Source organism: Haliotis asinina, chromosome 3, assembly GCF_037392515.1.
Source record: "Haliotis asinina isolate JCU_RB_2024 chromosome 3, JCU_Hal_asi_v2, whole genome shotgun sequence".
NCBI lineage: Eukaryota > Metazoa > Mollusca > Gastropoda > Lepetellida > Haliotidae > Haliotis > Haliotis asinina.
The window spans coordinates 33,846,868-33,862,997 of record NC_090282.1 but is presented as its reverse complement, the minus strand read 5'-3'; the positions used below and the strand labels follow the sequence as shown (position 1 = coordinate 33,862,997).

The window sequence follows — 16,130 nt, the reverse complement described above, 5'->3', positions numbered from 1 at the left end:
ATATGTCTGATTTATTTGGACGATATCATCGTGTTCTCCACAACATATGAAGAACATCTGGAGCGTCTGCAGCAGGTCCTTCAAAGAATCAGGGACACTGGAATGAAGCTCACCCCAGACAAGTGCTCCTTCTTCAAGACTAAGATTAAATTTCGTGGACATGTCGTCTCAGAGCATGGTATAGAAGCTGATCCAGATAAGGTGAAACGTATCAAGGATTGGCCCATTCCTAGGAATCCTGAGGAAGTTCGAAAGTTTTTGGGTTTTACAGGATACTACCGTAAGTTTGTGCGAGACTTTGCAAAGATTGCCAAGCCACTGACTTCCTTAATACCTGGTACAAGGCCCAAGAAACGTGGAAATGCAAGGACTACAAATGCTGATAAACCGTTTCTGTGGGGAACATCTCAACAAACAGCTTTCTGTCAGCTCAAGGATCTTCTCACTTCACCACCCATCCTCGGATATGCCGATTACAGCAAGTCATTCGAGGTGCACACTGATGCCAGCACCTGTGGCCTTGGTGCAGTTCTGTACCAAGAACAGGATGGAATGAAAAGAGTCATCAGCTATGCAAGTAGAGGACTTAGCAAATCTGAGGGAAACTATTCAGCTCATCGCCTTGAGTTTCTAGCACTCAAGTGGGCGGTGACTGAAAAGTTCCATGATTATCTGTATGGTAATAGCTTCACTGTCTACACAGATAATAACCCTCTTACTTACGTACTCACCACAGCCAAGCTCGATGCCACGGGACACCGATGGCTGGCAGCCCTTGCTGCATACAACTTCGATATTGTGTATAGACCAGGTCTCAATAATGCTGACGCAGATGGGTTATCCAGACTCCCGGGAATAGAGGATGGTCGTCAACAGTCCCAGATGTCGTCTGAGTCAGTCAGAGCAGTATGCAACACTGTGCAGGATCACCCAGCAATACAGTCATTATGCCTCTCCATGTCACCAGAGGTCACTGATATGGATCCACCTGGACAGCATCTTCCAGCAATGACACAGCGAGATTGGAGAATGGCTCAGTCTTCAGATGGCATCCTGAAACCATGGATAACACTGGTTAAATCAAGGAAGAAACCAAGACGACAGGACTATCCACCATGCCAAGCTAATACTGCATTTCATCGGCACTTTGACAGGTTGACATTACAGAGCGGAGTTCTGTACAGGGAGGTTATACTGGATGGACAAGAGAGACAACAGCTGGTACTGCCTTCTGCCTACATAGAGGATGCACTGAGAGCACTGCATGATGACGTTGGACATCTTGGTAGAGACCGCACATTATCGCTCCTACGTGACCGTTTCTTCTGGCCAGGAATGCACAAGGATGTGGAGGATTATATTCAAAGATGTGGTCGATGCCTCTGCAGGAAGTCCCCAACCAATGCTCGTGCGCCTCTGATAAACATATCTACTACACAGCCCTTGGAGTTGGTATGCCTTGACTTTTTGTCACTGGAAGCTTCTAAAAGTGGTCATCAGAATGTACTTGTCATAACTGACCATTTTACAAGATATGCACAAGCAATTCCAACAACCAACATGACTGCAAAAACAACAGCAGAAGTGTTCTTTAGGAACTTCATCTTACACTATGGCATTCCCAAGCGTATACACAGTGACCAAGGAGCTAATTTTGAGAGCCGTCTGATGAAGGAGCTATGTACCATCCTGGGAATGGAGAAGAGCAGGACTACTCCATATCATCCAATGGGCAATGGGATGGTTGAGCGATTCAACGGGACACTGCTCAGCATGCTTGGAACTCTAGAGCCTGATAAGAAGACAGACTGGAAGAGCTATGTTGCTCCCCTTGTTCACGCATATAACAGTACCAGACATGAGTCCACCAACCAGTCTCCATTTTACTTGATGTTTGGTCGAGAGCCCCGTCTGCCGATTGATCTGACTTTTGGCATTGGAACCAACCAGGGACATGAATCAGTTTCATCATATGGGGATTCTCTTCGAAAGAAACTTCAAGAGGCTTATGACTTAGCAGCCAGAGCATCCGAGACGGCAAAGGATAGACAGAAGACTGGTTATGACTTGAGAGTGCGTGGCGCGACTGTTCAGACTGGTGACAGAGTACTGGTAAAAGCACTTGCATTTGATGGGAAACACAAATTGGCAGATCGCTGGGAAGAGGATCCGTTTGTTGTTCTCTCGCAGCCAAACCAGGATATCCCTGTGTTTGTTGTGCGGAGAGAGACAGGAGAGGGGAGGAAGAGGACCCTTCATCGGAATCACCTCTTACCCATTGGATCAGTTCCCATATTTGAGGCACCATCTGCACCAAAGCCAACACCTGCACCAAGATCCAGGACACCTGCTAAACCAGTCACCAATTCATCAAACACCTTGGAATTAGAAGACACCCAGGATAATGAGTCAGATGAGGAAGCTCTGGATATAATTCCAGCAGTTCCTGATGAAGACACTTTCATCAGTGAGAAAACTGTGGATAAGGATACATCTATCTCACAGACAAGTGGTGACGACCATGTGTCTGTTGAGACAGATGGTAATGCTTCTGGTGGTGACGACCACATGCAGACTGATACTGAAGACGGCACAGAAGCAGGACCTGAAGACACATCAGAGCAAGAAGACTCAGTTGGAAGAGAATCTCCTCCTGTATTTGTCTCAAAACCAACACCGCCTCCACGACGTTCTGGACGCCAAACCAAGAGACCAACATGGCAGATGTCCGGGGAATATGTGATGTGCCAGACTTCTGATCCAGATTGGCATCAGAAGAGTCGGCGTATAGAACAGTTAGCTGCTACTGGCGTCATTGGTCACATCAGCAGCGGCATTTCTAAAGCACTTCTTTCACTAATTGATGAATCCAAAGAATGACGTGGACGTCATTTTCCACAGGAGGGAAGTATGTGGCAGTGACAGATTTTGTATATTTTAACATGTTGTATATTGATTAGAATTCATGTAAATAAATTCTTCAAAATTCATTACATAGTTTTAGCTATATTATTTATCCTGTTATTCAGCCTGCCTTAACTATCACTCACAGCCAGTTCACTGAGCATGCTTATCGCATGTTCACCACACAACACAATAACAAAAGCCCTTTCCCACCTAGGTCCTTTGTTTTGTCTTCATAGCCAGCTTGGGCAATCAGCTAAGCTTTACACCTTTTACACATTACAAGGTTTGTGGTCACTCCACATTCAACCGTCAGTTGTTGATATGACATGTTGATTTGACGGGACATACATTTGGACACAGTCTTTGGATCGCATTCTGAGGTAATTTGGCTATTTTATTTACTTATTGTTCATGCGATATCACATTTGGACATATCTAGTAGTTGTATAAGTGTTTGCTATTCTTAAACGCATAGTACTGTGTATTTGATGTTCTTATTGGTGTAAATGGTCCAATAAACACTCAGAATCCATTAAAATGTAATATTAATAACATGATTGATATAAGGCAAGGTGTGTTATAAACAGATGAACACAAGTATAGCTTTGTAACCATGAATGAATGAATGAATGAATGAATGAGATCTTATTCTTGTATTGTTTTATATCTTGCTCAGCTACAGCCAAATTTGTATGTTTGAATACTGTATCATTGCTGAGTATTCTTTGTATATATTAGCATGTCTGTACATATTAGTATGATTATTTCCTCTTCAGACAATCGTTTGATAGAGACAACAGCGTCCCCAGGTGTGAAATAAACCTAGGCCCACACACCTGGTAGGTTTATCCATTGTTTATATGCCAGTATGATGTAACTCAAATGGAAGACATTTTGTACAAAGTAATTGGTTACTGAAGCAACTATTTTATAACGTTACAGCATATACATGAATAATATGTGTATATCTGTCTAAATAGCAAGTGTATATTGCTGCATCTATTTTATTGTACACCTGATTGTTTCAGGGTTATTGTTTTCACCTGTATTCACCACAAATAAACCGTTGGCCATTGAGGAACAACAAAAGCAGTTTCTGTTGTCTGTGCGTGACTGACGCAGCCCTGCTACATCATTGACAAGGCAAGCACTCATTTCACAAGGCTATGCGTCTTGAACATTCATCTCTACATAATGTAACATAACCGAACTACATGTTTATTTATAGTATATAGTATATAGTATATAGTATATAGTCTCTCATGGCCAGTTGTAAATGTAGGCCTGTGGCCTCCACTACAAGAAATACAGATTGACTGACAACAGCTGGAATACCTACATAATGTAACATAACCGAACTACATGTTTATTTATAGTATATAGTATATAGTATATAGTATATAATATATAGTATATAGTATATAGTATATAGTATATAGTATATAGTATATAGTATATAGTATATAGTCTCTCATGGCCAGTTGTAAATGTAGGCCTGTGGCCTCCACAACAAGAAATACAGATTGACTGATTGACAACAGCTGGAATACCAGGAGGAGACTCTCCTGTACAACGTAGAATAAACGCTTCCACAATAAATACGTATGTCTGACACGATGATGCTGAACAGCTTTGTGATACCGAAAATCGTAACAGTCCCCATAATAACTTTACATAGCAATGTTGCTATAAGGTGAAATTGTTATCTGTGTTCATGATAAGTGGAAGGAATGCCAGTGTGAATGACTATGCATATATGTTTCCAAAGGGCTGTCAGTTGTTGACTATTGCTCACATGAACACCCAAACTCGTTGGCACGGGTGTTCTAGAGTTGTACTTAAACGTTTAGTACTTAGAATTCACCTAAAATAGCTTACTGTTTAATAGCCATGAATGTATTTGAGTTTTGGTGAGAGAGCGAGAAGCGATGTTATAACAAAACTAATTTTAGTTCGATATAACCCAGATCAGTAATGTTTGTAATATGCATTTCGAGATCGAGCAGCATGTATACTTCATCGCAATTTTGCAGCATAAAGCTCAAATAGTAGATCCTCAACAAGAAAAACGTGTCTTTTATCAGTCCACACAAGCTATTACAACCAGCACTCTCGACACTCCTTACCTTTGACCGTCTTGTTACCAGTTTGATAAATGTAACTAACAACAAAATAAGTCTCTATTTTTAACATCTTTTGGACTCTCGATTCTGTGGGATAAAAGTGTTCCAACATTGAGTTTTTATGTTCACTTGGAACAGCTGGTGGTTATTTAGGAACGAAAAAAACAACACTCGTAAGCATTCACAGTGAGCATTCATTTTACACAGATATAACTTGCTGTGTCAAAGCACCATTCTTTACGGTGTCATACTTAGGATGTATAAAGAAACTTGTTTGAGTGGCATTTTAGAAGTTGAGGTGTACAAATAGGACAAATTGTATGGATAACAACTTCTTTATTGCGTGATAGCGACGTTTCGGTGCAGATTCTTGACAACGGTACGGTGTCAGTATCTAAAACATGCACAATTATCTGTACTTGCAGTATACGACGGGGTAGTTTATGCTCATCACTGAGTGGCTATTTCAAAAAGACATCTACTTAATTTTACTTAATGTCAAATCTAGCCACAGCTGTTGAGTTCAGAAAACAAGTGAACGATTGCCCTTCAAGTGGGCAATCAAAGCCGTGCCTAATTACACGCATGTTTAATGTGCATTTCGGTATTGTGTTTGTACAAAGTTTTCCCTTTTCACAAACAAAAACAATACATAAAATTCAATTTCAAGCAAAACTTTATCAGACAAAACAGGCTACACGACCACGATTTATGTGTTCCTCAAACTTGACTTGTGGTGTATATTTAAAAACAAAACAGTTTCAAATACTCTATTCATACATAAATGTCAATATGACGACGTTACTTTTGCTATTCAGTATATATGTATATGTATGTGGATGTGAATATAGAACAAAAGAATCGAAAATGTGGTCTTCGTTTTATTCATATCTTTATTATTATTGCATTTTATACCAATGCAGAAAAGAACATATGATAAAGAGAAAAGTACCATGTGATACATTATTTCCAAACCGATTGGAGTACAAAAACATAATAAACGTTATATTTATACATTCAGATCCATGGTACCTGAGGGATTTGTTACATATGGAGTACAGACAAGCAAACACGATCGGTGAATATTTACATCATGCATTTCTGTACAGCATTTAAGTACATTAACATATCAAACAGCTATATACAAGTATCTTAATATTAATATTACAACAATATCAAGTATATTAAATTCGCAGCCAAACATCTAATTTCCTGTCATAAAAAAATGAAAAATATGGGAGATAACTAAGATACAAGTATCAATACATATCACAACATGTCGTGTCCCTGTTATCGACAATCTCTCATAGATGCTTCATCAAAAGATCAAAGACCTCACTGTCCGGTTGTATTCATGACAGAATGATGATATCATGGGATACAAGGGACTTCAATATTTGTTTGGCAGTTCTTCCGCATTGGTGTATCCTGAAGCAGGCATGGCAGCACCCTGAGCTGCAGCTGTGTAGGTAGGAGATGCAGTAAAAGATGTTGGGGGCATCGCGGTGGTGATCTGTGCTTGGCCAAACTGGTTGATCACAGGAACCTGGCCTACAGTATATTGCACTTGGCGGTTGGTTGCAGTAGTACGTTGGCCGTGTTTGTAGATGATTATGACGATTACGCTTATTATGAGAATCAAACTAAACACACCACCAAGCGTACCTCCAACAATGGCTCCAACATCAGATTCCAAAACTATAAAATATGATGATACACAAAAATTAGATAATACTCAGTACTTAAGGCATTGAGAGGTTCATGTACCCTGTCATCACTGGAAAAAAATCACGGGTTGCCCATGGACAGTAGATCTCCCTTCTTCGCATATTAACAGTCAGATTGAATATCGACTAACAGATGTAACACATTAATTAGATTGCCAAATCACATGCAAGTGAAATGTTCGCCCGAAAAAAGGACGACTATTTGGCAAACAGATGACGACATTTGTCAGACAGCCACCTGGCTGTAGACCTAACTGCTGCAACAATATCCAAGCAAGAGTGGTATTCGGGATCTCCAACACAGGATGTTTGTCACTTACCTTCTCCACTCACCCAAATACCATGTTTATACACTGATTCATTTTGCCTTTCCAACTCGATGGCAACGAGTATAGGGCTATAAAATTCATGATCAACTTGCCCGACACTTACCAGGTGCATGATAACTATATTCGTTGGTATACTGTATCTTGAACCCACGATCAACATCAGATGAATCTGACTTGAATTTCAGGAACATAACAGGACCAGAACTGCGTTTGATGGGTTCACTCTTTCCGCACCAGCGGCCAAGTGAAGGGGCATTCGAGTCCGGTCCTTTAAAACAACAAGTCATACATTTCTTACACGTCATTGCAGTAGCATATTCTACAATGGCGTGTCCACATGTATTCGATAATTACACTGGAACCATAAAGATCATAACTCTTGGACTGGTACAGAAAGTTAATGCACAGAATGTTCATACACGCATGTGGACCATTTTCTACAACACAAGCACTTTGCGACACAGAGAATACAAAATGTATTCACTTCGACCATTCAATGTTTGTGAGATGCTTGTATATTACGTAAATAAAATAGTTGTAGCCGAAATTGCTGTCAAGTGATTTAAAATATAATGCCCATTTCATACCGTTAAATGCCTCCACGTAGTCACTGGTACAACCGAAAGAAGCTTCGAATCTTGATTTGATAACATTGACTTTGACAATGTAGTCTTCATCCGCGGTGATCTTCCAGCCGACCTCAGCGTTACTGGAACATAGAACACAGGCGTATTGTGCTCATACGATCTGCTAAAACAGTCGACATGCGTACCTTTCACCAGTGATGATTTTTCTGCTTGTTCTACTTGTCATAACATTTCTAAGAAAAAATATTTCACCTCGTAAAGTTTAACACTCGTGATAAATCGGTTAAGAATTTATCTTCAGCGATCCACTTTTGTCGTAACAGTAGAATGACGGTATCGGGAGGTCAGGATTGCATGACATTGTTTCCCAGCAGATGCTCATGGTGTCAATCACTAGGATGTTTAGTGCAGTCTCTGCCATTACCATCATATTGTTTATACTATTGTCAAGTCTGACGAATCGGATCATGTTCTCATTCTTTTCACCATTGAAACTATTAAACATATTCACATTGTATTGTATGACATCTACAGACACAATAGAAGTTTGCGATGACCTTGCCAATACCTAGTCAAAAAACAGGCTGACCAGTATTGATTACCTTCCTCTTATTTGAACATTTTATTGATTGTCGGCATAAGTAATCGGAATCGGACATTGTGTGTATATTCAAACACTCACCTGGGGTAATTAAATGGGTAATTCGGGGAATATATGTACTGGTTACTGTAGGAAGCTGTAAACTCCTCTGTCGCAGAAACTGAAATATAATATAACAAAATATACTACTAAAAAAAGAAACGCATGGCAGAAAATTGTTATCAGTTTCTACACTTAAGGTTCAGTGATACTGGGCAGTCATGAGGAAAACCTGAATGAACATTAACGGTCAAATGCTGCAAGAAACTGTACGTCACAAATGACAAATGTTCCAAGGTCAAGGTCGCAGAGCAGTCAGCATCTTGTGTGGCCACCATTAACATCAATGGTTGCCTGGTATCGGCGTCCCATAGACTGGATGAAGATTCCGGATGAAGTGCCTGGGAATGAGTTGGTACTCTTTCGTCAAGGACACAAACAGAGTAGGTAACGTCTGTGGCTGAGGGTCACGCTGTCGCACACGAGGATCCAATTCGTCCTACAAATGCTCAATAGAGTTAAGATCCGGTGATCGTGAGGGCCAATCAAGAACCTGCTCTGGGCAAGGAAATCGCTGGTTATTCTTGCTGTATGCGAACGAGCGTTATCATGCTGAAAAATGACGTTCTGGCGGCTTATGAAATGAAGGAAATGAGGCCTAATGATTTCAGCACGGTAACGTCGAGCTGCGAAATTGCCCTGGACCTGAATGAGATCTGTCCTGCCACTGTATGAGATGCCAATCCATACCATGACATTCTCAACACCAAATCTGTCCACTTCCTGTACACAATCTGCAGCGTAGCATTCGTTACGACGTCGGGACGTCGTATCATGTAACGTGCAGATGACAGTTCTTCACCTTTGCAATGACCATGGAAGATATTAGCGACACAACTGTCCGGGTTGTTGACGATGTTGACGTCTCAGGACAGGTGCTGGCAAAGGTCACCTGGAACGAATACCAGCCTTACGTAAGCGGATCCTCACAGTCTGATCAGAAATTGTTCCAGTACCGATGTTGTGGAGGATGCTGTGGTGAACCTGCTGCCGCAAACGTCTGCGCCGAATAAACCTGTCCTGAGCGGGAGTGGCCACACGGGGCCGACCTGACCTGGGGCGATCACATGTTGACCCTTGCTACTGGTAGCGATGCCAAACTCTTGCTATGGCACTCTGTGACACGCAATCGCAGACTGAGACTCAGTAAGTCTAGGCATGACTTTAACACCAAATTTACGATTGTCAGCTGTCGCAAGAGTATTGAACTCCCACCACCACCACCTACCCTACCCAACCACCACCACCTAATCCCCCACCACACACACACACACCGCGACTTTTATTGGAAATGATGCATGGAATGTGTGTGCAAAAGGAAACGCATGCGCATGATTTTCTTCCCGGTCACATTTATTGAGGAAAACAGGTTTTGGTGCCTTGTGGCGAGTTGTCCTTAAAGACACTGGATTCAAACTCGGAAATGTTTGCAGACAGCGTTCACTGATAACATGGACACCAATGATTCAAATTCGAAAATTTACATGGAAAAATACCACCTTTGTACTTTTTCTGTTGATACACACGGAAAATGTCAATATACGGACTGTTCAGTCATGTGTACTGCAGTGTTGCAGTTCCACGTTTCTTACCGCTAAAGCGTCCCGCTTTGAGCTGCATCTGAAATCCTTTGTTTCTGGTTGATGAATCTGAGTGAAACCTAACGGTGATGATGTGACCGAAACTGATGTAGTTAGCGTCGTCATCCCCACATAACCTTCCGGCACTTGATGAATTAGTTTGTACTCCTGAACACAAAACAAACGCATTTACACAAAATCGAGTATTCCTAAAACAAATGTTATTATTATCATTCTTATGTATGGCAAATAAAAAGCTCTAATTATGTGTTGTAGACTTTTGCAATACTTAAACTCGTGATTGTTAATAATCCAATGTAAACGAGAACTTGGTGAATATCAATTGAAACACGGGCTAAATAAAAGTCAGGATCTTTCAAAGGAATGAATTGTGTCGAATTTGATGTCGATCCCTTATCACCTTATGCTTACATGGCACATATAAAGTTGGAGTGCTGCTATTTTCCTATGTCACAAATGTCAGATGGTTTCAAGAATAATTACCATCGTATATTTCCAGGAAGTCGAATGTACACTGAGTCGTTGATTCAATCCCCATGTTCCTCACTTTTGCTTCAATGTTCGTGTTTGCTTGAGCATGTATGGTCCAGCTGCATTCTTGATGGCTGAAATGACAATCATAACACACTGGGTTATGCTACCACAGCACTGAACACTTTCAGGTGAAGGAAATTTAGGAAGTGCATATTATGAAATGCTACGAAATTACAACAAAACAAACATTTCACTTATGCCTGTATTCAATTTGTATACAGGTGTAAACGTTGACAAGCACTACATCCGTGAATACAGAAGATCAATATTTATGTTTCTTTTTATAATTTAAGTTTCCTAATCTCAATTTTCTCAACTCAACTGTTTGTCAGATAGAAAGTAATTTCAGCATCATCTGCCATTTCGTAGGTCGGACATAAAGATCCAGAATGTAGAAAACAATCCGACAATTTGTATGGTATGAAGGATACTTTCAATTATCATTCCAGTGATATGGCGGCTGTAAATCGCTAATGAATCGAGTCTAAACGACAGAATCATGTGATTAAAACCATGTGCGTGCATTGGCTACAGTGACGATGAGTTCCTTCCAGGTTGTTCTCTTGTATACATTCATTATTATCTGTTGCGTGCCAACCATCACTACTTGCAACTATATTTTCTTACTTTGGGTAAGGTCCTGGGTAGTTAGGCGATGTTATGGTTGTGTAGTCAGTCGTAGTGATATTCACAGTTCCTCCACAATGGTATGGTTCTGAAAAGAAGTTATTATTTCAGCAATATATTAGCGTGTCATTTTGTCATTTTTGTGACAAAGGTGGTAAAGGGTTTCTGAATCCATTCGTGGTGACAACCCAGTAGTCTTTTTGGAATTTTGGGTATTGGGGAATTTGAACCTATTTGTCAGCTCTTCAAAACGCTATTTTACTGTGATCCTGACTCGTAGCATATCTCACTTTGCGTATTCACAGGCATTCTATATATTTCGCACAGTTAAAAGGGAATAATTGTGAAGAAGGAAATACCATTCGTTTCAAAGTATGACAGCTTGAAGCCCCGTTTAACTGATGACATGTCCGTATGGAAGTAAATAGTCACAGCTGATCCAGTGCTCTGGAAGGTCGGTCGTGAAGGGCCACACCATGAAAATAATATGTCATTGACGACTGATGTTCCTGGGAAGAATAAAAATAATTTCATAGCATAATCGAATGTAGGAAAGTACAAATACTAGAGTATCACAGATATGAATATAACACTAGCATGTAAAACTAAACCATTTCATGAAAGAAGACAATACAATGTGAAAAACGAGCTATTGATCGCCAACAACTAATGGTAGATCTCATACTAGGAACCATGGGAACACACATGACACCTCTCAGCACCAGGACGTGTATGAATTTAAAATACTGTGGTTCGGTCTATGAATACTATTTTTCTGGTAATTCTTCTCAAAGTGAACTTCGCGTGGTATTACTTCCATTCTAATAAATCATTTGATTGGGATTGTGGTGTACACAGTAAAATATCATATTGTCAAACAACATATTTGTTCTTGTTATTGACCAACAACAACTAAAGAAGGTCCATCAGGGATGAGCCAGTAGGTTACATTTAGCCAAACGTTGAAATAACAAATATTCCACGTTTGATATTATGTTGAGCATATAAAATTCTTGGAATTAAAAGGACGTAAGTAATTCCGTTAGTTTGACCCCCTTTTCAGGTAGAGCCATTATCTAATTAATATCACTTACTAATTACAATGCACACTATTATCAAAATGTATCAATACATTCCCTTGATAAATATTACTAAATGAAAATAGATTCTGTTAAACAGATCCTTCAAACATTTTATATATTTAGTCCTTGTGGTGGACAGATATGCTAATGACAGTTTGATCGAAGACAAAATTGATATACAGCAACCCATGCCTGTTGAAAGAGGCAGGATCGGATGGTCTCTCCCGCTGACCTTCTTGACAACTCCACGTAACGTAACGTTACGTAACGCAGTAACGTAGATTTATGTCCAGGACAATCACTGTTTTTATCCGGCCCACGGGAATATAAACACATGTCCTTGATCATCTTGTTTGTTGTAAAGAATATGCAATGGATCAATACATTGTTCTTGGTCGTTATCAGTTCATCACGGATGTAGAGACCAATAACTCACCGTCATAAGCCGTGACATGGTCATAGCTGCAGTCTTCGTAATAGCCATAACCAGAGTATATGTCCGAGTCGACAACTTCGATGCGCACCATCATATTTGGAGTAGAAGCCGTTATTGTCCACCGACAGTCTTCATTCCTGTAAGAAATAGTTCATTCATTTCAGTATTACTCGCCATGTAATTGGAGCCTCAGCTCTATCTTTATGATATATTCCATAATTACATTTTAAATAGAATGGAAATTATACCTATAATGTCACTGAAAATAGGCAGTGAAGATCTACAAACGTTAACCGCTGATGTTGCAGATGATTGTTTTCGAATGTGGTATACATACACACACGTGTACGCACGTATAAACGAGTAAACTCGAATACTTACTGTTGACATCGGGCAGGTTATTCAGAAACGGAGATGAATACTAAATGAATAGTAAAAATTACTTACCTTTGATATCTTACCGGGTATCCGGGTGATTGTAGGAACTGTCTATGTGTAGTCGCGTTAAGGAACAGAGCGCCACAGTTTACTGACTGAGGTGGTACCACTGCAACATTGACAGATACAGTCGTATTATTTCTGAAGGCTACGCTGTGTGGAGAATACGATGCGGTGTCTCAACTTTCGAATATTATGTACATCTACTGCAACAGCTCTTTTACATACCTTTCCGTACGCCGTGTGAAGCACGGATTCGGAAACCCCGACCACTTTTGTCACCGTTGGTTTTGAACACCATACTCATTATCAATCCGTTGAAGTAGTACGGACTCACTGGTGTTGTTGAAGAATCACCACAAAACTCTCCAATGCGGCTCTCTATCCCGCTCCCTCTCCGGCCTACATTCAAAAACACACGTATAGACGCCTCACAAATAAACACTGAAGTTTCAGCTTCTTCATTTTGCTCAGACATGAATTTTACTTTGAATTTTGCAAAATTCACTATTCACAAGGCATAAACGAGACTGAGTAAGTCGGATCAAACGTTGCTTTGAACAGATGTTCAGTTATTTACAGGAGTGTCAGAGCAGTGAAGAGAAGGTCGAAGTTCGTTATGCAAGTTTTCGTTAATTGTATATCGAGATTTACTTTATTCTATGAGGGTTTGTTCATGACAAATCTCAACACACAGTCAGTCTATTTGCATTTCACAACAGAGGAAGGGTTGGGATTACTTTGTCTATGATTAAACGCTTTTTGCATGTAGCAGACAACACATAGGTCTTGTTCCATGTTTTCGAACATTACTCACGCACCTTGATACAGAGTAACCGAGTCATCTTCGCAGTATAGGTTGCCGCCATCTAAATCCGAGTCGACAATGTCTAGTTTCAGGTTTTGTTGGTCTTGACGTGATACATCGGCCACTGTTATGAAGCATTCCAAGTTACTGAAACAATTCTAATCATTATCGATAGTGTATTGTTTGAACAACAACTCTTTACAACTGTAAGAAATATTTCGCAACAGGGCATGTGTGTAACAGATTTTCAGTAAGAAACAGTGTGCATTGGCATGGACATAAACGTGACCATTCCAGTTATCTTTAAAGCTGTAAACAAAATCGGATTTTATCGGTTTCGTCATGCAATTGCGAAGCAATTCACTGGAAGAAAATTGGGTATTGTAATTTTATTGAATATTCGATATTCACTGTTAACAAACTTATGCTGATAAGATTAGGAGATGATATTCGGGGATGATACGATTTAGTCCCATGCTTGCAATAAGTTCCCCTAGGCAAATACAAATGTGCTCTTTAAATCGCTCTGTTGGATAAGCAGGTGAATCACATCATATAAACTTAGACGCCCATGTATAACTGAATTATACAATGAAACTCTGTTAATCAGGGCCTACCTTGTTCCTTTGTGACTTTTAAAAACTCAGTACTGCTTGCTTTGATTTGTTAACCCCCATGTGTGTCAGCTTTGAGCGGCGGCATACGGATAGACATGAGTTTACAGTACTGTACATTTAACATACCTTTCATAAGAGTCGGGATATCCCGGTGACAGAATGATCACGGGTGTAGAATACACGGGATACGTATTATTGCAGTCACCAACTGAAATGTCAAATTGTTTTAATTAATTCCACATTCATTACACAAACGCACTGTTTGTGAACTACTACAAACTTCAAAGATATGACCAGCAAAGCACAGTGGTGTAACTAAATCCTACCTGCGAATCTGAACTCTACCCATACACAGTGAAAAGTAGTTTTATATTATTTAGTATTTTATTATTTAGTAATTTTATATATTCGATATTATTTGTATAAATATGTTATGCGTATCATCACCCATCGTAACACTACTGTAGTTATCAATCTCTATTCACTTACCCTCCTGGTTGTATATATTTTGAGTGAACCTTTAGCAAATTCCACAGGATAGGTTCTAAATATAGTGCCAGGAAGTTCAGAATAATATTGACATCACCTCCTTAGTTATTTAAAAGTTGTCTTACGTCTATACATTCCTGAAGTTTATATTTACACCGTTTTTACTTATATGTCGCTACTATCCTAACTATGACGTGTCCTTATATTCAGATCTGTCATAATACTCAAACCTTTGAAACTCATAGAAACAGAGCGTTCTGATAATGTAATACGTGTACAGACTTACGTCCAAGAGGTACAAACAAATGTGTAGAGGTTTCTCTGGTTTGACGTAGCCAGTGTCGAGACTGTCGTTTTTTATTCTGCCAATACCACACATTTATCTACTATGGGATCGTGTCATCAACGTTCCCTTTTATTAATTAATATAAACACACTAGTAATATAACTGCAAGCCGTGAAACAAATACCGTTTCGTGCAGTATATTGAAGCATGAAGCCTGACTCAGTTGTGATATTATTGGTGATAAACTGTACTACCAGCGAATTCTTCGAACTCTGGTATCTGGGGATCTGGTTCGAACAGGATTTCCCTAGATATTGATCAGCTGGAACATAAAATTATTTCTGACTCAGGCAACTTCATTATATCATGTATCAATATAATTACGTAAAATTATTTCACCAATATTCAAGCAGACCCGTGAAGGTCCCGGGTTAGAATTGGCCTTCAGCAACCCATGCTTGCCATAAAAGGCAACTATGCTTGTCGTAAGAGGCGACTAACTTGATCAGGTGGTCAGGCTCGCTGAGTTGGTTAACACATGTCATCAGTTCGATATTGCGCAGATCGATGCTCATGTTGTTGGTCACTGGATTGTTTGGTCCAGATTCGATTATTTACAGACCACCGCCATACAGCTGAGTGTGGGGTAAAACTAATCTCTCTCACTTACTCAATATCCAAACAAACATGTATTAACAAACACATATTTGCTATCAGCAGCATCGTGCATCGATGTTTTCATATTCCGCACACATGTGAAACCTGTAGAAAAGGAGGGCATGCGTGTACTACTGCTCAGTACCAAACAGTGTCAGTAACCTCTCGTCAGTGTACGCAAA

General features: G+C 39.9%; 2 protein-coding genes across 2 annotated transcripts; one reads left to right on the top strand and one right to left on the bottom strand.

Annotated features, from left to right (window-relative positions):
• Positions 1 to 1,890: 1,890 nt before the first annotated feature.
• Positions 1,891 to 2,880, top strand: LOC137278273 (uncharacterized). Its single transcript, XM_067810513.1, has one exon. It carries the CDS (start codon positions 1,891 to 1,893, stop codon positions 2,878 to 2,880), a length of 990 nt encoding a protein of 329 aa, XP_067666614.1.
• Positions 2,881 to 5,898: 3,018 nt separating this feature from the next.
• Positions 5,899 to 15,607, bottom strand: LOC137276762 (exoskeleton protein RP43-like). Its single transcript, XM_067808402.1, has 14 exons — positions 15,546 to 15,607; positions 14,643 to 14,724; positions 13,913 to 14,046; positions 13,320 to 13,493; positions 13,101 to 13,200; positions 12,654 to 12,790; positions 11,495 to 11,644; positions 11,136 to 11,223; positions 10,458 to 10,579; positions 9,966 to 10,121; positions 8,356 to 8,434; positions 7,674 to 7,795; positions 7,190 to 7,354; positions 5,899 to 6,728 (listed from the first exon to the last, which is right to left on the bottom strand). The coding sequence occupies exons 4-14, from the start codon at positions 13,396 to 13,398 to the stop codon at positions 6,421 to 6,423; spliced, it is 1,506 nt and encodes a 501-aa protein (XP_067664503.1). The 5' UTR covers positions 13,399 to 13,493; positions 13,913 to 14,046; positions 14,643 to 14,724; positions 15,546 to 15,607; the 3' UTR covers positions 5,899 to 6,420.
• Between the last annotated feature and the right edge of the window lie 523 nt (positions 15,608 to 16,130).